At 40.9% G+C, this 24763-nt stretch overlaps 1 protein-coding gene across 2 annotated transcripts; it reads left to right on the top strand.

Moving 5' to 3' along the window:
- The first annotated feature begins 2905 nt into the window (after nucleotides 1-2905).
- Nucleotides 2906-19908, top strand: ETNPPL (ethanolamine-phosphate phospho-lyase). Of its 2 annotated transcripts, none has more exons than XM_082462898.1 (13): nucleotides 2906-3155; nucleotides 5808-5926; nucleotides 6193-6352; nucleotides 7572-7646; nucleotides 11248-11338; nucleotides 12269-12385; nucleotides 13925-14007; nucleotides 14608-14833; nucleotides 15736-15890; nucleotides 16572-16661; nucleotides 16872-17002; nucleotides 18248-18315; nucleotides 19659-19908. In XM_082462898.1, the coding sequence occupies exons 1-13, from the start codon at nucleotides 3100-3102 to the stop codon at nucleotides 19785-19787; spliced, it is 1500 nt and encodes a 499-aa protein (XP_082319024.1). In that variant the 5' UTR covers nucleotides 2906-3099; the 3' UTR covers nucleotides 19788-19908. The 2 variants fall into 2 exon arrangements, with proteins under 2 accessions (XP_082319024.1, XP_082319025.1); XM_082462899.1 differs by lacking the exon at nucleotides 2906-3155 and adding an exon at nucleotides 3213-3231.
- Nucleotides 19909-24763: the final 4855 nt, after the last annotated feature.

Genomic DNA, 24763 nt, shown 5'->3' with positions numbered 1-24763 from the left:
AATATTATTTCAATTAGCAAACAAAATAAGAAATAATGAGGGGCGGGGCTTCCCTGGTGGCACACTGGTTAAGAATCCACCCGCCAATGCAGGGGACATGGGTTCGAGTCCTGGTCCGGGAAGATCCCACATGCTGCAGAGCAAACTAAGTCCGTGTGCCACAACTACTGAGCCTGCGCTTTAGAGCCCGTGCTCTAGAGCCCGCGAGCCACAACTACTGAAGCCCATGCACCTACAGCCCATGCTCCGCAACAAGAGAAGCCATCGCAATGAGAAGCCCACGCACTGCAACGAAGAGTAGCCCCCGCTCGCCGCAACTAGAGAAAGCCCGGGCGCAGCAACAAAGACCCAGCGCAGCCAAAAATAAATAAGTAAAATAAATTTCTAAAAAAAAAATAATGAGAGATCTTACTGTTCCTTTTGTACTGAGTCTTCAAAATACAGTGTGTATTTTACACTGACAGCGCACCTCAGTTCCGACTAGCCACATTTCAAGTCCTTAATAATCGCCTGTGGCTAGTGGCTATGTACTGGACAGTGCAGATCTGGAGCAGGAGCCACTGAAGGCAGGCACGTTCAGTCTAGTTCACTGTTTCTCTCCAGCAACTGAGACGTTCAGTGGCACACTGAGAATTTGATATGTTTTGAATGAATGAATAAATGCCTGGCGATGGGGGGTTTATTGGAGGCCGTAGTTCTGGGAGTGGGTGCAAAGCTTCCATTTTGGACTCGTTAGGTATGAGGTGTCTACAAAACCTCACAGCGGAGATGTCAAGAAAGGAAGTGGAGATGAGAATCTGGGACTGAGAAGAGAAATCTCGGTGGAGGTGTAATTTTGGCATCTTGATGGGTTCTGAATCCAAGGGAATAATTTCTGGGTTGCCTTGGGAAAGAGTGCAAGAGAAAAGGAAAAGCCTAGGATCCTACTCATAGAGATACCAAGTTAAATGTTGAGAATGTTGAGTGAAGAAGAAAGAAGAAAATCAAGAAAGTGTGGTCATGTCAAGAAATCAAAAGGGGAAGCGTTTCAAGGAGAAAGGAGTAGTCAACCCTACTGAAAGGTCTGGTTAAAAAATAATAAAAGAACAAAGAAGACAAGAGCAATGAGATCTTAATAATCCTGACACTCATTCCACAGTCATGATCTCTTTTTAGCCCTCCTTATAATGCTTTTAGTCAGAGAATGATTGGGGTTTCTTTTTAACACAAAATTTGAACATTTTAAAGAAGTTTGGCCTCCAAAAGATCAAGAAACCCAGCTAGTTTATGGAAGAACCAGCTCAAGAACCCAAGACCCTTAGTCCAGCATTATTTAAAGAACATACTTTAAAGCACTGGAAATAACAAGGGACCATGGAGGTTTACGGAGGGAGCATGAGTATATATGACTTCACCAGGTCTAGGTGGTTTGAGAGTAGGTGTACACTTCTTTCAAGTATGGAACTAGACCAAGGTTACATGATTGGGATTTGTTGCAAGTTTCCTAAGTGCCTTCTGCCCTTCACTGATAACAGTTAGAATTCTTAACACACTGTTCGTCATAGAACTCCATTTCTCAACCTGTCTTAGGCAATGTTATTCTACTACTCCTGCAGGGCATTAATATTATCAAAATCAACTTTATTCAAGAGAAAGGTCAGTTACAAACATTTACCAAGTGTGTTCTTATGGGTAAATCAGGCTTTCTCTGCTGTTTTTCAAAACACAAGGAATGAAATGATCTCATCTAAACTCTATGGCTAAGTAGTTGTGTGACCCTGAGCGAGACTTTACCTTTCCTGTACCTAGCTGTTCTTATCTACAAAACAGAGGGGTTAAATCAGATGATCTCTACTTCGTCAAATAATTTATGATTTAACGTTATAGTTAATTAGGTTTCCTTCTGTCCACATATTTAACTTCAAATTTGATCAGTGTGAGAAGATCATCTTAAAGAAGTCAAGAAACCTAGGAATGAATTCCAAGTTCACCATCAGGTAGATCTGTAATCACTGTTCCCATATGTTAAAGGGGATGGTAACTCAGGCTCATCTCCCACAGGGTTGTTTTGACGACTGAACCAGATAAGTCAAGTGAATGTTTTGTAATCTGTATAGTTTCAGAGAAATTAAAAGTGCTATTATTGTTAAAGCAGATGTCTGAAACACGGTATATATTATCCCTCCCAACAAATAACAGGCTGAGGCCCTGTTATTTATCCTTAGGGCATAAGACTTGTTACTTTTGTTGAGTAGACTATGGTATCGGAATATGCTCAAAATGAGAATGGAGATGAACCTCCTGATGTCTCCAGAGAGAGCCTCTCTTTGAATGTTTACAAGAAAATAATGGGAGAAAGAAAGAGGGAAGGAAGGAAGGGAGGGAGGGAGGAAGGAAAGAAGAAAGAAAGAAAAAAAGAAAGAAAGAGAGAGAGAGAGAAAGAAAGGAAGGAAGGAAGGAAGGAAGAAAGAGAGAGAGAAAGAAAGGAAAGGAAGGAAGGAAGAAAGGAGGGAAGAAAGAAAGAAAGAGAGAGAGAGAGAGAGGAAGGAAGAAAGAGAGAAAGAAAGGAAAGGAAGGAAGAAAGGAGGGAAGAAAGAAAGAAAGAAAGAAAGAAAGAGAAAAAGAAAGAAAGAAGAAAGAGAGAGAGAAAGAAAAGGGAGAGAGAGAAAGTGGGAAGGAGGGAATTCACAGGCAGAGGAGGAAGAAAGGCCATGGCAAGGCAAATTTAAGGAAATAAAAGGCGAGTTTGTAGAAGTAACAGCGGTGGGGAGGCGAAGTGGGCAGCAGGGCAGGACCAGGAGCCAGTTAGACTCGGGGCGGGGGGCTGGGGTGGGTGGCGACTGAGTGGCTAGTCCAGCGACTTGCCAGGCAGGCACCCGGCGGGGGAGGAGGGTGAGGGTGAGGGTGGGGCTTGGCGAAGGGCAAAGGCTGGGCAAGACTTAAAAGGGAGATGACCCTGGCTAGCTGGTGCCGCCTTTGACCTCCGACGCCCGGGGCAAGGGGACCCAACGGGGGAGAACGGGAGAAAAGGGCCACCGCTGAGACAGTCCCGCGGGCTCCCGAGGGAGGCGAACGGACCGGAGAGGGGAGACCCCTGGGAGCGCCCGGCACCCCGCCACCATGTGCGAGCTATACAGCAAGCAAGACACCCTGGCGCTGAGGAGGAAGCACATCGCGTGAGCGCTCCCCAGCCCCGAGGAGAGGCGCAGAGAGGGGGAATCACCGGCGCGGGGGGCGGAGAGCCGCAGCGGGGCAGGCAGCGGGCGAGCGGGCGGCTGCCGGCGCCGTGCGGGACCGCCACCCGCCCGCCGCACCTGCGCACGCGCGCCGCCGCCCGCCCGGAGCGCCCCGCCTCGCCTCCGCCCACGGGGGCTCCCGACCAGCCGGCTCCAGAGCGGTCCCCGCGCTCTGCAGCCCGCCGAGGGGGTGAGGGCTGCCGGCCGGCCGGCTGGGGGAAGTGACCGTGAAGGTTGAGAGGCACTGAAGTAGAACACCATTCCAGGGATGGGCTCTGGGAGGGAGACGGGCAGCTCTCCGCCGCTCCCACCACCTCGAAAGCTTTAGAACACTGAACTCCGAAATATTTTTGACGATGGCTATGAAAACTCATTATGACAACTTTTGTTTAAAGTGCACTTTTTCTTCTTGCACGCTTGGTTAAGAAGTAAAAGGTTAATCCAGCTAGTAAAAAAACTTTGAAACCACTTTCTTATAAGATGCCACTTACTCACCTTGGTCTCCCCAGCTGTGCCCTCATTACAATTTAAAGATGCAGTGTTTTCTCCGGTCTACTTTTGTTTTACTCGTGTTGTAGACGACTTGGTGAGCGTACAGGACCGAACCTTAAGTCAGACCTGGGCTCTGGTCCTAGTAGTGTCAAGTTACCTTGCGATCTGATTTGAGATTTGATCTGATCTCAACCCAGGAGGTTTCTAGGTGGTTTAGGAGACTAGTTAAATCTCTCTCAACCCCCGCAATAGGGTCAAAATGGTCAGATACCTCATTACCGGATCACCTCCTTCTCTTTTTCTAATCAGCACTCCTTTCTGTTAGTTTTCAATCCTATATAGTTAGATTCCAATGAAAACCTAATGATTTCTGACGTGAGCAGAACAAATGCTGTGAAAGGAGGAATGGTAGCCATGGAATGACTGAGAAAGAATTTTACCTGAAGTCTGAGTGAGAAGGTGGGAAGTACATTAACAAGGAGGCAAGGTGAAGTCCGAAGTTTTCAGCCCGCATTCATAACGAAGGGTTTTTCGGGATTTTAACTTGTAGGTATAAACTAACAGCTGAATTTGAACCAAGAAGAAATTCTCATTTAATATTAGTTTCATTTTAGCTGGTGGTGCTTAATCTTAGGCAATTTTAAAATTTAATTACCTATTCACAATAATCACAATACTTTCTAAACAGTTGCATATCCATTTAATATGTATCAAATTACCCTCTAAACTACCTCCAATGCATGTGGTATTTTTTGTGCATGCAAAATCACCAAAATAAAAATAACATTTTGTTTTAGTTTCTAAATGTCCATAGAACCAAGTTCAGAAATCTTTGTGATGTTTCTATGTTGCTAAAATCTGTACTCCAGACAGCCATCCAAATAACCAAAAATATGGATGACTTTTTATTATGCTGAAAAGAGTGGGTTAAAGGGTTAGAATAATAATTGGATTTTATTATTTAAGAAAGGGAAATCCATTTGATGCAGGACAAATAACAATCAAAAGACATGAAAATGATCTGTAAAATCTCCTGCATAGTATTTGTATTTAGCTTTTAGTGCTATTCATTTCTCTACAAATTAGATTAGAGGGAGAGATTAGATTAGCAAGCAAGCCCTGTTTTGGGCTATGGCATAAGACAGTCTACCTTTTTTTTTTTTTCTTCCAATTTTATTGATATATAATTGACATATAGCACTGTATAAGTTTGAGTTACACAGCATAATGATTTGACTTACATCATGAAATTATTATCCCAATAAGCTTAGTGAATATCCATCTCATATTGATACAAAATTAAAGAAATAGAAAAAAAATTTTTTACCTTGTGATGAGAACTCTTAGGATTTGCTTTCTGAACTTTTGTGTATAACATACAGCAGTGTTAATTATCTTTATCATGTTGTACATATAAATTATATCCCTAGTATGAGTTTTTCTGAGTTTATTTTTGAAGTATAATTGACCTACAACACTATGTTAGTAACTATTACACAACATAGTGATTCAATATTTCTGTACATTTCAAAATGTTCACCATGATAAATCTAGTTACGATCAAGACAGTCTACTTTCAAATTCTGGTTTTCTCACTGGCTGTGTAACCTTGAAGCAAGCTTCTTAATTTTTCGGTGTCTGTTTCCTCAACTATAAAAATGAGAATGATAATAACTCATTGTTGGGAGGATTAAATGAGATAATATTTGTAATAGCTGTCAGTTCCTGACACATAGGAAGGCTCAAAAAAAAAAAAAAGTTTGTTTTTTTTCCTGGTTGAACAAACTTTCTCAAAGGAAAATTAGTTATTGGTTTGTGTAATTAGAGCTGTCAGAGTTGATCCATGTGCCTCTAAATAGAGTTGTCAGATCATGGCAAATTTAATATAACAAGCATAAGAAATGTGAGCAGTGTCACGGATGGGGGATTAAGGTAAAAGGTTCCAGGCTAAAATGAAATGAAAAAAAAAGTATGTCACCCAGGTTGTGTTTTCCCTTTCTTTTACGTAATTGTAATTTTCCACTGATCGTGACCTTCATTGAGAAGGAAAAACACTGAGCAGTCCTACCAGACCAATGTGTTTCCTTTCATTATTTCTAGGCCCTCCTGCAAAGTTTTCTTTGCTGCGGATCCCATCAAAATAGTGCGAGCCCAGGGGCAGTACATGTTTGACGAGAAAGGTGAACAGTACTTGGATTGCATCAACAACGTTGCCCATGGTAATGTGCTGTCTTTGTCGTGCCTTGAGGGATATGTTTCTGGAGTAAAGCAGACTTGGCACCGTTGATATTTGTCCCAGGAATTGCAGTGGCTGCAGTTCCTCCGCTGAACAGGGCCAGTAGTCCTAGGCGGGGAAAAGCTAGAACAAAATGTGGGAGAGGAACAGGATCAACCTTTTTTTTTTTGCTTGCTTCAGAATGCCCCTCACTTCCCAGGCATTTAGATTTGTAACTCATTTTGGGGGCTTTTGTCTTCTAAATTTTAGTGGGACACTGCCACCCAGAAGTGGTCAAAGCTGCCCAGAAACAGATGGGACTACTAAATACAAATTCTCGATTCCTCCACGACAACATTGTTGAGTATGCCAAGCGCCTGTCAGCAACCCTGCCGGACAAACTCTCTGTTTGCTATTTTACAAATTCAGGGTATGTTCTGAGGTTTTCCACCCATCCCCATTCCCACCAATCTCTTTGTTTCCTCTCTTTTCTGTTTGATTGCTGGTGGAGTACAAATATCTAAAAAGGTTTCCTGAGATTCTTGCCGTTTACTAATGACCCCACATGGGGGACCTGACCATTCTGGTTCTTTTGCTTTGGCCCACCAGCCCTTGGTAGATAAGATACCTGACAGCATGTTCCAGGACTCCTCACACAGCCTATAACAACAGTCCCATGATTAACAAGTGCATGCCACTCAGCTTTTTATTACCACAGCTTCCTTGGTGAAAGATGGGGAAAGCATACCCTTAAGTATCCCTAAAGGATAGATACTTGGGTTGTAACAAAATATTGGCAAAAATATTCAAGTCTGGTGTTCATGTGAGAAAACCTAACTAGTCAAATGGCACCCACTTCTCTGGGCAATAGAGTAAGTAGCTAAAGAATCTAGATGAACCTAGATACTTCTTTCAAAGCATGAATGAGGAATTTTGGCAAAGAAAGAACTCTACTAAACAAGTTATATAAGTTTTACAAGATTTTTGATTGATTTGTTTCCTTAGGTAATAAGCATTTCCCCAACACAAACACAAAGGAGGAATGAGTCAATTCAAGTGAATAGATATGTCCATTCTATGGAATATTATGCAGACATTAAAAAGTATGTTTTTGAAAATACATGTTTAATGACAGGAGAAAAGCTCACCTGTACAATGTTATATTGGGAGGAAATCTGTCTATACAGGATAAATTTAAAATGTTATATATGTACATATGAATTAAAACTATTAGAAATTCTGTGAATGTTCCATTATGATTCTGTGATTCACTTTTCTCTTTTCAATGAGATACCTTAAAATCAAATAACCAGAAGATTGGTTTATAACCAGAAGATTTTTCTTTTTTCTTTGTAAAGAATTAGGACATTTTAGGATCTAATTTGTTGTTCTAAGGCATTCTTGCCTTCGATAAATTAAATATAATATTTGACTTTCACTTCTGAAGAATCCTATACTGTCAAAGAGTGATTAGCCTTAGAGAGAGAGCAGTGTCACCAAAGACTGGAGGTGACAGAACCTGGAGTAGTACAAAGAATAATCTCGAAGTTAAACAGGCTTTGGAATCCTCAACTTTGTAAATAATGGTTTGAAAGAATTTTAAAAGGGCTTATGTCACATTGTCCCTTCTCTCTCTGCTCTCTTAATAGATCTGAAGCCAATGACTTAGCCTTACGCCTGGCTCGGCAGTTCAGAGGCCACCAAGACGTGATCACTCTTGACCAGTAAGTCTTGAATACAAGAATTCTAAGCAGGAAACGCCTTCAGAGACAAAACTATATTGATCCTCTCCATACTAATACCATAAGCATGTATGGGGGAGGCTGGATGTATGGCACAAGGATTTTTTTTTTAGTACGTATAGGTTTCAAGGCCAGCTCAGGCCTGAAGGACACTTAATTCCTTCCAAGTACTTGGAGGCTCTTTTGGGTGCCGTGGTCATGGTCTCATGGGCTTTGCATGAATCAGGGTTTGCTTTTCACACATTTAACTGTTAATTGAGCCACTGCAAAGTGTGTGTAACTCCATCTTTTTCAGAATAAAAATATAATTTCTTAAAAATCCAAGCATTCATGTCACGATTGTGATTATTCACGTAATTAATTTAAAAGATAACAATTTAGAGCATATATTTTTTTCTTTTTTTGGCCACACCATGCGGCTCGTGGGATCTTAGTTCCTCGACCAGGGATTGAACCCGGGCCCTTGGCAGTGAGAGTGTGGAGTCCTAACCACTGGACCACCAGGGAATTCCCTAGAGCAAATTTTAAAGACAACAAATAGCCAAGTAAAAATAGTTCTTTCTCATTAATTTGTGATTTTTAATAGTCGCTATTTAGTTTTACTTCTCAAAAATGAATTCATTATATTTTAAGCAAGAAATTTGATAACTTCCATCTTCAGTGAGATTTAAAATTTTTTTCTACCTCTCCAGCCCACTAATCTCAGACACAAAGGGTTGAATTGAACATGCACCTCATTTCTTACCCTTCTGTAGGCTTCTCTTGTTTTATGTGTTGGTTGGTGTATTCATTTTCTATTGTTGCTATAGCACATTATCATAAACATAGTGCCTTAAGCAACATAAATTTATTCTCTTATAGTTCTAGAGGTCAGATGTCCAAAATGGGTCTCACTGGGCTAAAATCAAGGTTCAACAGGGCTGCACTCCTTCAGAAGACGCTAGGGAAGAATCTGTTTCCTTGCCTCCACCTTCTAGAGGCTGCCTGCACTCCTTGGCTTGTGGTCCCCTCCTTCATCTTCAGAGCCAGACGTTACATCACTCCAGCCTCTGCTTCCATCCTCACATCACCTCATCTGTCTCTGACCACCATCCTCCTGCTGCCTTCTTTCACTTATAAAGGGTCTTGTGATAACATTTGACCCTCCAGGATTATTGCTCCATTTCATGATCCTTAATTTAATCATGTCTGCAAGGTCCCCTTTACCATGTAACATTCTTAGGTTCTGAGGATTAGGACATGGGCGTCTTTAGGGAGGGAAGGCATGATTCTGCCTGCCTACCACAGAATAGATAACTGTGACTGCCCTTTACTCCCAGCTACCACAAGCAACACTGCAATGAGTGCCCTTGTACATGTGCCTTTATGGACCTTTCTGAGAATTTCTTGGGGATAAAGCACCCAGAAACAAGATTGCTAGGCCATAGGGGTACAGGGTACGGTAAACATTGTTGATTTGACCAAATCCTGCCAGATCAGTCCCCAAAGTGGTTGCACACTCTACCCAGTGCATGAAATGTCCCATTTTTACGTATCCTCACCAAAAACTAAGGATATCTTACCTTTTTTTTTTTCTTAATTTTTGCCGTCTAATAGGTATAAAATGATATCAACGTTGTTGGGTTTTTTTTTTTTTAATTTTCAGGATTTTTTTTTCCCTTTTCATAAATTTACTTATTTATTTGTTTGTTTGTTTGTTTATTCTTGGCTGCACTGGGTCCTCGGTGCTGCGCCCAGGCCCTCTCCAGCTGCAGCAAGCGGGGACCACTCCCCACTGCAGTGCAAGGGCTTCTCATTGCGGTGGCTTCTCTTTGTTGCGGAGCACGGGCTCTAGGCACGCGGGCTTCAGTAGTTGTGGCTCGTGGGCTCTGGAGCGCAGGCTCAGTAGTTGTGGCTCACGGGCCCAGTTGCGCCGCGGCATGTGGGATCTTCCCAGACCAGGGATTGAACCCGTGTTCCCCACACCGGCAGGCAGACTCTCAACCAGTGAGCCACCAGGGAAGTCCCTATCAATGTTGTTTTTATCTGCAATTTCTAATTATGAGTTTGAGTATCTCTTCACATGCTTAGTATGCATTTGTGGCTTCCTTTCTGAGAACTACCTGTTTATATTCCTTGCCCATTTTTCTGTTGCGATTTCCATCCTTGCTTTTGTGGTTGCATGCATAGTTTAGATGAGAAGATCTCAGCCTTGACTGTGTTTTAGAATTACCTGGGGAAATTTTCTTTTTTTAATGCCAGTGCCCAGGTCCCACTCCAGACCAGTTAAAATGAATCTCTAGGGACTTCTCTGGCAGTCCAGGGGTTAAGACTGAGTTCTCAACACAGGGGTTGCTGGTGTGATTCCTGGTCAGGGAACTAAGATCCTGCATGCAGCACGGCTCAGCCAAAAAAATTAAAAAATTAAAAAAAGAGAGAGAGAGAGAATCTCTAGAGGTGGATTCCAGGAAACGGTATAGATTTTAAAGTTTCCCAAGTGATGCTAATATGCAGATAGACTTAAGAACCACCATTTTGCACATTAATCTCTTTTAGTTTGAGACATTTCAAATGTTTTTTCCCAATCTATCATCTGTCTCTTAACTTTGTCCATGGTATCGTCCAACATCCAAAAATTTGATTAAATCAAATAGTTGACATTTTCATCCTATGGTTTGGTTTTCTAAGTTTTGTTAATATCTCTCCCCCCACACACACCCATCCCCACCCCTCAGATCACAAAGATGCTCTTCTTTATTTTCTTCTACTACCTCTATAACTACTCCTCGTATTGACTCCACCAAGAGGCCGCTGTGTTACCATTTATGTATGGCTGTGTCTCTGAGCTCACTTCTGTCCCAGTTGTGACTTTGTTCTTATGCCAATACCATATTAATTTCATTACTATGGCTTTGTAGCATGTCTTAATCTACGGTAGGGGACGTCCTCCCTCTTTGCTTTATCTATTCATGGGCCTTTTATAATTTCTTTTCCAGGCCTCCCAATTATATATCTCTGGGCAAGAAACATAAAAGGGAATATCATAGCCATCTGTATTTTAAGTGAAAGAAAGGAATTTCGTAGCCACTTGATTACCTCTTAATCTTAGTTCTTTTTGAAAAGACCTCCTGTTCCTTACCAACTTTCATTTGAGCAATTGGATATGCCTTTGAAACCATCCCAGACAGAAACGCAGCCCATTCTGTGATATAAAGTTGTTTTTAAAATTTACTAGAATGTAACTATCAAATACATTTAAAGAATACATACATCTGAAATTTCTCATGAAGCTATAGAAATTAATGTTTTACATTTAGATAATCTAATTTAGCAGAGCTAATACAATCCAAAGAAATTAAGTTTTTTCCTGCTAAAAAGTAACTGTCTGTGAGGATACGTACTTGGCTTTCTATGTGTTTTATTACCTGAATCAGGAGAGTGGGACAAATTAATGGCCAGTCCTACCAAGAAAAATTAGATTCCATATAGTTAAATCTGGCACCAATGTTGAGATTCTCCCTGGATGATGTGCCGTACTATTTTTCATATTCTAGAAAAGCGTCCTTCTTTGAGTGATTTTACTTACCGGCCTTTTTCTTTTCAGTGCTTACCACGGTCACCTATCATCTTTAATTGAGATCAGTCCATATAAATTTCAAAAGGGCAAAGATGTCAAGAAAGAATTTGTGCATGTGGTAAGTATCTTGGAATCCAAGAATCAGAATGTTTCTACTGGAAGAGTGCCCAGTGATAACCCAGTCCAATCCTTGCATTGAAATGAAACCATGAAAAAGGAAACTAAGATCTAGAGCAGTTACAGATCTTTAGCAAAGATCTGTTTGCTAAAGACAGAGAGCTAGTTAATGACAAGATGTGGTTTAAAATCCATTGATGAGTACCATACAAATTAGTATAGTGGTAGTGATAGCTCTTATTCACAGCTCTCATTTTATTTTTCTTGCCCCTTGATGTTTAAATTACTTTTTCTATCGCTGAGGCCTATTTGAAACTCGGAGTTGCATCAAGTGTGTATGACTGTCTTAAAATTACTCTATGCTAAATTATTATGTAAATTTATTAAGTAAAATAAATATCATTTAGTAAAGAAAATAAAGAAACCAAGCTGTTGAAACAGTAAAACTCATTTGGCTTAATTAAGGATCAGTAGACTTTTTTAAGAGAATCATTAATACATTCTTTTAAAATTTTAAGATCTGAAATTAACGCTAAGGCACTCTAGTTTTCTGAATGATTACAGTTTGCTATATAGTTGGTAAGTGTTGGTTTATTTTCAATATAGAATTGTTAATACAGTTTCCATTCATTGAAATTTTCAAATAACATAATCACACTTGTTGTTTGAATTTGCCCCTTATGTGACTAGGGATGCAATCTTGACTTCTAAGGGCCTAGGAGCAAATCCAAGCTCCTGTTCAGAATGCAAAGATTTCAAGTCTCACAGAATTCAGAAATGTTAAGGAAAAAGAGCAAAAGAACCTAGAGTCACTTAAATCCACGAGTCACCTTTCTACAATATTATACTCCTGGAGGGAAAGGCCCTTTCTTAAAAGCTCATTTGTCCAGGAGACAAATCATGAGAAACTGTTATCTTTTGATGTTTTCAGGCACCAGCTCCAGATACTTATAGAGGAAAATACAGAGAAGACCATACAGACACGGCCAGTGCTTATGCTGATGAAGTGAAGAAAATTATTGACGAAGCTCATAACAGTGGAAGGAAGGTTTGTATTTATAGCTTTGGAAACACGTTAATAGCTTTTATAAAATAGATTGAAATCATTGTGATACATTGGAGAGGTGGGAAAGGATTAGATCTCAAATCCCTTTCTGTTCTTCTCTGGTTACATTTTTACTTAGTTCATATTTCAAAAAGTACATTATTCTAGTCATGCCTCTAAGACTATTTTTATTTATCCTGGAAATGTAATTACTATACCTGTTTCAGAACTGGTGGTCTAATTCTGACCTTCCCACTGGGATGCAGACTCTGGTCCAAAGTGATAGGAGGAGAAAATTAAGAAAGGTGATAGCCCACGGACAGAACATTCCAACTGAGAGTAGCACGAGGGGCTAATATAAGGTGAAGGGAAGGAAGAGGCAGGGTGGCCCTGGGGCCTTGAGGCCACTGCAGACTCCTGGACCCGGGGAGCCTTGGCTCTTCCCTACAACTGGTTCAACTTTCCTGAAGCCAAAGAGCCTGCGTAAGACAAGGCAGGAAAATGTTCTTCCCTTTTGGGTCTGCACTTCTAAAACAAACCAGAATCCTCCCAAGTAGGAAAAAAGAGTTTCCATTTTCTCAGTCTTCACCCTACTGTCTTCAGCTTAACGGTAATTCTCAGCCCCTTCAGGGGTTACTTACATGGAGTTTTAATGTGATTTGACACATGCTTTGCCTTTCAATTGGCTTATGGCATCAACATGGCAATAAAAAAACCTTTTTAATTGAGATAAAAATGAAGCCTGTGTGTTTTCCAGTTCAAGTATTTTTATCTTAATGACTGGAAAGTCATGTGCCTTTCTTAACTATTTCTTCTTTTTCTTCCCATTCGTTTTTCATATCTTAAAAGAGGTAGTCTGGACTAGATCCTTAGTTCTCCCCTTTTTTTTTCTTAATTGAAGTATAGTTGATTGCTTGACTTCTTATCTCATACTATTTCTATGCTTTCTCTTAATTTAGTGTTACCTATTTTTACTTCTCCTTTCTTGGCCTCTAGAACATGTCCTCTTTAGTTCCTTCGTGAGCTGCCTAATTTTGTTAAGTTGTAAGCCTGGTTCAGGGCAAGAACCAGAAATATAGCACAATAACTAAGGTTCGTGACCACCTCTCATCTCCTTAGTGCAAATTCCAGGCTCGGGCAGTCCTAATTTACCAAGCTGAGCAAACAGGCACCCCAGCGATGCATTTGGAACCTGGGTAAATTTTTAGAGGTTCATATTAAAGACTGATCAAAACATCAGTCTTATTCAGTTGTTCCTAATGAAAACACTGCATTTAAATTAATAATGGAGAAATGGAAGGCACCCTCTCCACCATTTTCTCGTGGTGGTTTCATTGGTACCATAAAATTTCAGAAACGAATGCTTCAGAACTCTTGCATTTCCAGCGTGGACATCTTTTTAATCAAATGGCCAATTTGTCTCTTGCCATGGGTCCATTCCCAACCATTTTTTAAGTCACCTGCTCTGTAAGAAGTCCAGTTTTTTTAGGGGGTAACGGGAGGAGGACCTAATGGACTTTGACCCCATCTTCTCTTGTATAGATTGCTGCCTTTATTGCTGAATCCATGCAGAGTTGTGGCGGACAAATAATTCCTCCAGCAGGCTACTTCCAGAAAGTGGCAGAGTATGTACTTGGGCATCCTTGGTCAAACTGAAGGCACTGTGACAATTCTGTAGGGCCATTCTGGTTGTTAAGATATTGAAATACTTCCAGACTAGCTGGTAAATAGCCACCTGGGAGTGCCTGCCACCCAGGACTCCTGGAACTCCTCCACCTTCCCAAGATCCAGCAAATAAAGGGTTTACACATGGTCCAGCAGGGCGGCCTCCAGAGCTGTGCTCGCACTACCCATCTGGCATCTTCTCTGATTAGTTGGTGTCCAAGTTTTACTAATTAGTAAAAATTTGAAGATTAAACCTGCTGAACACTACTTCTTGTTCACTTCTTTTTCTTCCCTATTAAAATACTGCAGTAGAGCTCACTTTAAGCAGCACAAACCCAAACAATATAGAATATATCTAATCTGGAAATTATGTGACTATGTTTCAAAGTCAATGACATCAAATAGATGTCATTGGGGATTTGAACACTGAAATGTTTTTAACAAAGATTATAGACTTCAGGTTAACAACATTTTTTAAGTTTTCAATAATCTGTTTCTTATGGGAGGGTTTGGGGACTCTCGGTGACCTGAAGGCATCAGGCTGCCCTTTTGCTTTTCAGATATGTACACAGAGCAGGAGGTGTGTTTATAGCTGATGAAGTTCAAGTAGGCTTTGGCCGAGTTGGGACACATTTCTGGAGTTTCCAAATGTTTGGTGAAGATTTTGTTCCAGACATCGTCACAATGGGAAAACCAATGGGCAATGGCCACCCAGTGGCATGCGTGGTAACAACCAAAGAAATTGCAGAAGCCTTCAGCAGCTCTGGGATGGAATATTTCAATACGGTAAATTTAGACCTCCCCACTTTAATGCTAAGAGGGAAAAATAATGCATGTTCTTATGTTTCTTTCCAATGTAATAAAGAATAAATCTCACTGTTGCCAGCTAACCACGCCAGGACCCTAGCCAAACTTTGATCTAACCATATTTCATTCTGACACAATCCTCCTTGTATTTTTTTCTTGTGTATCTTTCCCCTTCCTAAAATGTTTCTATTAATTGTTCCAATGACAGATGGCTGCCCTGCTAAACTCTAGAGGTTATGATATTTCATTAACAGATAATATGATCTTTTTTGTTTTGCATCACATTTAAATTCCCAAAACACTTCACGTAGATGATTCACTACTATAAATGTTACAGGGCTGTCATAGAAGATACTAACTAAATTTCTATCTTTGGGAAATTTTATTTCCTTGATTTTACCCCTAAGACTTATAAGCTTTAAGTTTGGAAAGATTATTATAGTTTGTGCAGTATGTATAATAGGACTTGTTACAGCTAAAAGTTAAGAGTCAAATCTAAGAACATAAATTATTTGGAGAAAATGTCATTGCTTAGCTTTTTTCACACAGATATTCAAGCACTGAAACCCACATCCCCCTAACTAAACCACACTCTGAAATCCTTAATTCCCAACACAATGTCTGTTTTTGGTTTGGATGAACTTATAAATTCCCCAATAATCCTTCATACCAGTTTTGCAGTTATATATAATTTAGAATTTTATTCTCAATCTTAAATGAATAGAATCATGTTATATTCTAAATCTAAGAAACTAATATCACAAGGGAAATTTTTATTGAAATTATATCTTTACTTGCTTATGTATGAGCCAAATTTCTCATAGATGAAGCAATACCACAAATTCAACTATTCTGTTTTCTCATTTATCTTTTTTCCACAGTATGGAGGAAATCCAGTATCTTCTGCTGTTGGTTTGGCCGTCCTGGATGTAATTGAAAATGAAGACCTTCAAGGAAATGCCACAAGAGTAGGGAATTATCTCACCAAGTTACTGAATAAGCAGAAGGCTAAACATACTTTGATAGGAGATATCAGGTATATTTATCATAAAGTTGTCATGCAGTTATTCATTTGGCCAAATGAAAATTTGTTATATTTTATCATATAAATTTAAAATAAGTTAACACAAAACCAGATCTAGAAACACTGAAAAAACAAAAACAAAACTCATTTTTCATCCAGAACCCAGATATCATCACTGTTAACTTTTGAGTATATATCTTTCCTGATTTTTATACTTTTTTGAAAAAAATTAAGCCAGGATCATTTCAGCAGGCAAAAGATGAAAAGAAGGAACTTAAGGTAACTCTAAATGATCTATTAAAAATATTAAAAATGACATCCAAGAAAACACTATTTTTCATATCTATATGAAAACATTTTCATATATATATGTAAAGATTAAAGATTTGTCATGGTTGATGTCCTGAGAAGCTAAATAGCATGACAAGTTTGTTTTTAAGCCTTTTTTTTTTTCTTTTACAATTAAGAGAAGAAAGAAAAACTGGATGACAAAAACTAACTTGATTCAAAAACTAGGAAGTCCTGTGGACACTAGATTGGTATCTTGGATTAATTAGAACTAATAACAACTACCCTTTAAAGAAAATCACATTCAGCTTCAAATCAAACTGAAGTTTTAGGACAGCGTTAATTTTTTGTGACAATGCAGTGCTTAATAAAGTGTGTCAAGTTCCCTTTCTCTACCCCCCTCAGGGGTGTTGGCCTTTTTATTGGAATTGACTTAGTGAAGGACCATCAGGAAAGGACCCCCGCCACAGCCGAAGCTCAGCACATCATCTACAAGTAAGCACACCCCTCACTCGTTTGGTATCTTGGCTTGAATGCTTTTTTTTACTTCCTCTCATCTCCCCAAATGAGAAAAGTTTAAGACTCATGCAATTACAAATGTGGGCTTCTTGCATGTGAATATGAAAGTGCTCTCTGTTCACATCATTCTGAAATAATCTTAGTTGTCACCTCTATGCACTCACATGTATTTCCTGCACTCATTAGGATGAAAGAAAAGCGAGTGCTTCTCAGTGCCGACGGACCTCATAGAAATGTGCTTAAAATAAAACCACCTATGTGCTTCACTGAAGAAGATGCCAAGTTTATGGTGGACCAGCTCGATGAGATTCTAACAGGTCTGTCCACAGATCTTTAAATAAGATGCCCTCACCCACACTCTGGTCAGACATGACAGTGCACCTTGCACTGGCAGAAGTGAAGAAGGGTGGAAATGATTGTATACACTTATATTATCATTTATTTTCACTTTTTAAAAATAATTGCATGTCTTCATTGTACCATGCACCACAGATGCTGCAGTGTAAGAGTCTTTGAGCTTTGTACCATGAAAATATGGGAAATGCTGTTAATAAAAATTATAAGCTAGAGACTTCCCTGGCAGTCTAGTGGTTAAGACTTCACCTTCCAATGCAGGTGGTACAGGTTCGATCCCTGGTCAGGGAGTTAAGATCCCACATGGCTCGGGGCCAAAAAACCAAAACATAAAACAGAAGGAATATTGTAACAAATTCAATAAAGACTTTAAAAATGGTCCATATCAAAAAATCTTTAAAAAAAAAAATATATAGGCTATAGGTTAATATAGTTATATAGTTATCATTTGACTTTGTATTTCACTTATTACAATTTAATTTTTGAAGACTTATGTTTGTCATTCAGAATTATAGCCTGTCATAGGAATTCATCTTTCATTTACCTCTATTAAATAATTAGGTTAATTTATTTTTCTGTTATGAGCATAAATTGAGATTAACAAGTAAGGTAACAATGTAAAACCATATTGAAAAACATAAAGCACTGGCAAATGTTAGAGCTTTTAGTTATATTTTTAAGATTCTACTTCTCTGCTCCCTCTCAGCCTCTTGGGGTTGGGATAAGGCTAAGCCAGGAATCAGTATAGCATACAAAATAGATCATTACTATTTGGAAAGTTGAGAGTCAGGCCCAAGTTATTTGTAATACGGTCACTGTCTTTGGACCAAAAGACACCCAAACTTGGCCAACAGTCCTGATTCCTTTGGTGCCTTGCAGGGACAGGTGGAAGAGACTATAGGTTGGGGCAAATCTGTCACTATTACTTAAAATTCAGCTCAGAGCTTGAGCATTTTTAGTGGTGCGGCTAAAGAATTCTTTTTTAACAACGTGAACAAGGCAGAGCTAGCATAAGCTCAGTGCCACTTGTAATGATGAAATGCTACAATAAAAGTTTAAAAGCAGCTATTTTAACAGTGACACTTTTTAAAAACATGTACCTCTCTAGTTTTCTTTAAGGGTGTCCCTATAGTTACCAAAATGGGGTGTTATTTTTTTAAGGACCTTGATGTTCTTCTGTCTTGTCCGTTGTAACTTCCTTGACATAGGTTTAGAAGAAGCCTTTGGAGCCAAAACTGAGAGTGTGATCTCTGAGAATACTCCATGCAGAACCAAGGTAAGAGTCAGTTACTTAATATTTAGGGCAAAAGTTTAAAATGGGGGGAATTTAAGAAAAAGGAGTGCAAATTTTAAAAAATTGTACAATGACCTCTAGAATAAAACCCACCTTTGCTAGAGTTGGCTTACTGTTGCAATTTTGAGTGCACAATTAAGGCAAGTGCCTTACCACTTGACAAGAATAAAGCCAAAGAACCATTCTTACAGGATCACTCCTATACTCTGCCACCCACCCCCCACCAGAAAAAGTAAAAAAAACCCCCTCAGGCTTGCAAAGAGGGCCTTCAAAATATAGAGAGAGATAACAAATGTCCTAAGCTCCTTCCTGTTTGTCTGAGGGATGCCTGACACTGACTCAAAGTCCCACACACCACTCTTTAATCAGCAAAAGCATCAGCAGTGTGGCTCCAAATGTCAGAGTTTGGTCCTCAAGTGAACTAAAGTAGAAACTTCAACTGGCGGCGGGGCCTGGGAACCACTTGGCGTGGAGTGGCCTAGTTTCCGCATTTGATGTGCTTCCAGCAGAGGGCTTCCCCATTCTCTCCCTGAGCTGCCCAGGGTGTGAGAAAGAGCTCCCTTGGTCGGGAAACAGAAAGGCAAAAACTTGAGAGGCTTTGTTGCATAATTAGTTATTCGTTTATGACTTCGATGCATAAAGGATCACTCAAGCCCGCCTGCACAACCAGTGTAGTCAGCAAAGTCCTTTTCCTGAGTGAAAAACATGAGGCCCTTTGAGTGAGAGAGCAAGTGATTTTCTAATGGGACGCTTCTGTCTCTTGGTGCAAACACAAACCAGTGCTAGAAATCCGTGCCTCTCTGCTGTCTGAGAGTGGCTTATTGAGTCTGGGACAGAATCACAGCTGTCAGGACCAAGCAAGCATTGAAAAGGAGCTTACAGGGACTTGGTCAGGGAACTAGATCCCACATGCCGCAGTTAAGAGTTCGCATGCTGCAACGAATATCCCACATGCCGGCGCAGCCAGATAAATAACTAAGTAAATATTACAAGAAAAAAAAAAAAAAGGAAGAAGAAGGAAGAAAAGGAGCTTACAAAAAAAGGAGTTCCCCACCAGAAATCCCACTTTGAAGTTAGCACGCGTTTCTGAAATTTTGGCTTGCAGTCCCAGATTTTAGGTTGACATCATATTTCATATGTCTGTGGAAAATAGTAGTAATCAGGGTTAGGGAGGAGCAACGGGCATTGCAGTGTTGTGTTGTGTTGTGTTATGTTCTCCCGCGTGCCCTGTTGCCTGTTGGCCTGTGGAGTCAGCCCTGCGGAGGCTGGAGGCTGGGCGGGTTAGAGGCGGGCTGCCTGCTGGAGTTTCTGTGTCTGTCTTGCAGATGCCTGAGGAAGCCCACTCGGAATTGCTCAGTGACGGCAGCCCGGACCCCAAAGAAAATCCCAGCCGAAAAAGAAATGGATTGTGCACAGATAAACATTCACTGCTCAGTAAGAGGCTCAAGACATGAGAGACGAGCATTTTACAAAAAGATAAATGTCCAGAGTTACACAGAATGAATGGAAGTGTCCCTTCTGTTAAAAGCTCTATTATACCCACCAAAGGAAGAATCTGCATTCCATTCAGACATATAAATAAAGAAATGAGTAATAAGAATAATCCAAGTGATAATCAAACCCTATCAAGATTTAGCCTCTAGCCTGTTAATTCCTTACTTGAGATTTCTGAAAGTACTTCATTTATTCTACTCAATTTCAGCTTCAAATGGAATATTTATTAAGTTGGCAGTTTTACTTCTCATGTTTTAATATTTGACATGTCAGAGCAAAGTACAGTAGTAGGTTCCTGAACTTTGGAGACTATGAATTCTTTAATGATTTAATTTATATATATTTATGGACTATAATAAAATAAAAGATGATGTAAACCAAAAAAAATTTGACCAGAAAAATGTTTACCGTTCCTTTGCGGAGAACATTGGGGTAGTAAAATCAACGCCATTTGGGAAAAAATCACATACAGCAAATGTGAAGAAGTGAATGAATAATTTGGACTTCTGTTGGGGAACTAGGTTAATCGTGGTCCTGTGGGGACGAGGGTGGAAGTGAAGAGGCCAAACAAGGAGTACACCCAGAAACACTCCTAAACGTGTTGTTGGCAGCAGAAGCAGTAGCCAAAGCGCTGCGTTCACAGTCAGGAGACCTCGGCTCTGGCTACTCAGACTGTCACCTTGGCAAGTCACTTACCTGTTACGTGAGAAATTAACTTTCAACCAATCATCTTCCTCTTCTCATCCAGCTTATCGCCTTTGCACAACCCCTGACACATAGAGATACACACATTTCTAACCAGAGATTGGCAAAGGGAAGTGAGGAAACCCAGAACCTCAAGAATCTCTTCCTTAAAAGTGCTGGTGCCATGAGACATCCACTTGGAGGCTCGTGTACTGACCTGGAAGAAATTTGACTTTTAGCCTTGACTTCCCAGTATCTTATTGCCCTCCTAACAGTTATTAAGTTTTGTGTGTTGGTTTCTGTTCTGTAAAGAAGAGATAATAATTTTGCTAGGGCTGTTGCATGAGAGCTGAGAAATAAATTAGATGTAAAAAAGCTTCCTTTCTGAGTTCATCATAAGTTAAAATGCTGTCAAAATGCAAAGTCTCATTATTAAATAGTTTTTCCTCCTAAACATATAACTGACTGTGGATCCAAGCTGGATAGTGCTGAGATGGATTCCCAGGAGCTGGCGGAGAGGAGAGAATATAGAGGTCTCTGTGGTTTGCCTCTAGGGAACGAGATTAATTCCAAGACAAGCAGACTTTTCACAGCGCAGATCAGCACTCCTGTGGGCACTCGTGTGCTCAGAAAGTGCTTGTCTCCTTCAAACAAGCTGCTGCCACCTCGGCCACTGTGGCCATTCTGCTTGTGTGCCATTATGCCTTTTGTGAGGTGGCTAATGTCGAAGGCTGGGCTGATGGCAACCGGCCAAGTTATTTTGCCCTCTTGGTTGTTCAGTGCCTCTTCTGGGGTGGATGCTTTTTGGTGGACATTAACATGTGGTAGAGAAAATCTTAACATGTGGTCTTTATTCCATATATTCATTCATATGCCCCTGCCCAATATCTCCTTTTGCCACAGACCTTCTAATTCTTTCAGGCTCCTGACCATTCTAGTTACCATCCAGTTTGTAGAAGCCAAGTCGGCTAATTAAGAGAAGAGATGATAGGGACAGCGACCCCTGCATCCTTTAGATTTTTAAGAGTGGCTCATGGTTTCTTATATATGATCACTTCCCTTGTCTTTCCCCACAAAGTGGATGACCAGGTGCACCACTCAAAGTTCTAGCATTGGGAAGACTTTTCCTTGCACTGTCTCTCAAGGCCACCACTGAGTGCACCTGTAATGGGGCCATCATTTACTTTACTGCTGCGATAGATCCCTGATTCTTCATAGGGTTTATCTCCCACCCTCTTGAGCAAACATGTCTTACTGAGGCCTCCAGTAGACTAGCTGGCTCTCTTTCTACAAGATCGGGATGTTGTCATCTATGTAACAGATCACCATGATAGTCTTCAGGATGCCCAGATGGTCCAGATCTCTTCAGACCAAGTTATGACAAAGGGCAGGAGAATTGACATAGCTCTGCAGCAGAAGTGTAAAGAATACTGTTGTCTGTTTCATAGGAATGTCTGATTTTCTTTTCTGATTGGGTTAAAAATAAGCACTTTCTTCAAATTAATGACCATATGTGATGGACACGAGGCTTTCTGAATCTGCTGTAGCAGCACCATCACGTCTAGCATTGCAGCTGCAATTGGGGCTACTGCTTGGTTGAGCTTGCAGTAGTGTATAGTCATTTTCTAGTTATCCTCTAGTTTGTAGACGCCAAGTCGGCTAATTAAGAGATGATAGGGACAGTGACCCCTGCATCCTTTAGATTTTTAAGAGTGGCTAATCTCTACTATCAAGGCCCAGAATGTTCTATTGCCTTTTTTTTTGTTAACATTTTTTATTTCTTTAATGTGTATCTATTTTATTTATTTATTTTTGGCTGCATTGGGTCTTTGTTGCTGCGCGTGAGCTTTCTCTAGTTGCGGCGAGCAGGGGCTACTCTTCGTTGTGGTGTGTGGGCTTCTCATGGAGGTGGCTTCTCTTGTTGAAGCCTAGCATGGGTTCTAGGCACATGGGCTTCAGTAGTTGTGGCATGCGGGCTCAGTAGTTGTGGCTCACAGACTCTGGAGCGCAGGCTCAATAGTTGTGATGCACGGGCTTAGTTGCTCCACGGCATGTGGGATCTTCCTGGACCAGGGCTTGAACCTGTGTGCTCTGCATTGGCAGGCGGATTCTTAACCACTGCGCCACCAGGGAAGCCCTGTTCTATTGTTTTTTACTTATCATCTTGGTTGGAGACAGTGAGGGCAGGTGTGTGGAAGGGCAGTTTCAGAGGCTTCCATGGGGCCTTCTCCGCTATAACAGTTTTTACTCCACAGGCCAGGGACCCGTTCTAGGGGTGACTCCAACTGCCAAGTATGTCCATCCTAATCATACTTTTGGGGACTGAAGAAACAACCACAGGTGGCCTTTTTAAAAAATATATTTATTTATTTATAATTTATTATTATTTTTTGGCTGCATCGGGTCTTTGTTGCGGCACGCAGGATCTTTCATTGCGGCCCGCGGGCTTAGTTGTCCCACAGCATGTGGGATCTTAGTTCCCTGACCAGGGATTGAACCGGCGTCCCCTTCATTGCAAGACAGATTCTTAACCACTGGACCACCAGGGAACTCCAGGTGGCCTTTTCTAGTGAAGCCTTGAAGAACAGTGAGTTTCTTGCCGACATCCTTCTGAGAAGGGTTGGCACTCACCTGACTGAATGGGAAGACTTCCTTCGGGACAGTACAGGTGAGCAGGTACAGAGGCTTTACCCTGGGCTCACTGTGAATAGAGGGTGGAGGGCTGCTCCTCAGGGAGAGCAAGGGGAAAGCTCTATTTCCAAGACAGAACAACAAGCTGAAGTAGAAAAGAAAATTCAAGACTTTCTCTTCATTGTTCTGAAGTAAGACATCTGTGCCTTGTTGAATTCCAAGTCTACATCTTGTTAGGTTTATTCAGAGGTATTTGATGTATTTTGGTGCCACTGTAAATAGCATCTTTTTAAATTTTTATTTTCCAACTGTTCTTGGTGTTTAGAAGTTCAGTTGATTTTTGCATAATTGACTGATTTCAGTAAACTAGCTAAACCCACTTGCAAATTCCAAAAATTGTCCATTCTTTTGGATTTGTACATATATAATCACATCATCTGAGAATAATGACAGTTTTATTTATTCCTTTGTCATCCCTATATCTTTTGTTTTTTCTTTTTTCTTTACTCCACTGGCTAGGACATCCAATACGATCATCACCAAAACTGGTGATGGTAGACACGCTTGTCTGGTTGCATCTCAAAGAGAAAATGTTCAACATTTTACCGCTAAGCCTGGTGTTTCTCCCCCTTGGTGCCCCCTACAGTGGAAGTGTAGGGTCTTAACCACTGGACCGCCAGGGAAGTCCCCAGTGTTTTAAAACATCGTTCCCTTGTGCTGTCAGAAAAAAAGAAAAAAGAAAAAAAAGTCTTTAAAAAAATTCTAAAAAGAAAGTAATCGTGGAATGGCAACCACAAGAAACCTGTCTACATAAGACACACATCTACTCTTAGGCAGGAAACGATGAAGTGCGCTCTGAGGTGTCAACTTGAAAACACCCACACATCCCACCCAGATGCTGAACAACTGTGTATTCCTTCCCCTCAGTGACTCAGGTTGAAGAAACTATGGTGAGAAAATGGAGGAAACAAACCTCCCTGGATGGGGGTGTTCTGAATTTGGTGTCTGACGGTGGGGCTAGGGTGGTCCGGGAAGGAGGCCGTCCAGCTCAGTGTGGAAAGGAGAAAATAGGAGGGGACATGGTCGGGCTCTGCCCTGGCTCCACCCTCGCCAGTGCCCTGGGACACCCAGTGCCTTTGGACCTCAGCTCCAGGTGTCCCCAACAGTAATAGCACAGTTTAAAAGGTCAGGATGAGAAAGGTAGGTGGGGACTAACTGACCTCAGGCAGTTACTTTCCCACCACTGCTCCATTTCCAAGTTCTTGGGGCTAGGAATTACATCCAAGCCCCCTCTTAAAGCTGCTTCTCCCTCGGGGGTAAAGCCTGGAGGAGTTATCGTGTGGAGGGCGAGTGCCTGACTAGGTTTCTGAAGGCTGCTGCTCTCCACCTCAGGGCTCTTCCACCCCCAGCCCAGCCCAGCCCCATTCCCTGAGCTTGAGGGTTCTGAACTTTTCCCAAATACATTGCCCCACTGTTTTGGCTGTTCTTTTCTACGTCTCTATTGCACATTGCACTAGTTTCTGTGGAGTGTGTGCTTAGGACTGAATTGCTGAGTGCTTAGGGTATGTGCGTGTTCAACTTTAGTAGGCAATGCCAAACTATTAGCAAAGTCGTTACCCCG

Source organism: Balaenoptera physalus, assembly GCF_965194825.1.
Source record: "Balaenoptera physalus genome assembly, chromosome: 5".
Lineage (NCBI taxonomy): Eukaryota > Metazoa > Chordata > Mammalia > Artiodactyla > Balaenopteridae > Balaenoptera > Balaenoptera physalus.
The sequence above is the reverse complement of the archived record's forward strand: the minus strand, read 5'-3'. Positions and strand labels throughout refer to the sequence as shown.

Bases quoted from the DNA above. Each gene is read 5' to 3' on its own strand.
- ETNPPL (XM_082462898.1), top strand. From the start codon at position 3,100: ATGTGCGAGCTATACAGCAAGCAAGACACCCTGGCGCTGAGGAGGAAG. The intron at 6,353-7,571 runs GTATGTTCTGAG...CTCTCTTAATAG, and splicing joins TGCTATTTTACAAATTCAGG to ATCTGAAGCCAATGACTTAG. The intron at 14,008-14,607 runs GTATGTACTTGG...TTTGCTTTTCAG, and splicing joins TACTTCCAGAAAGTGGCAGA to ATATGTACACAGAGCAGGAG.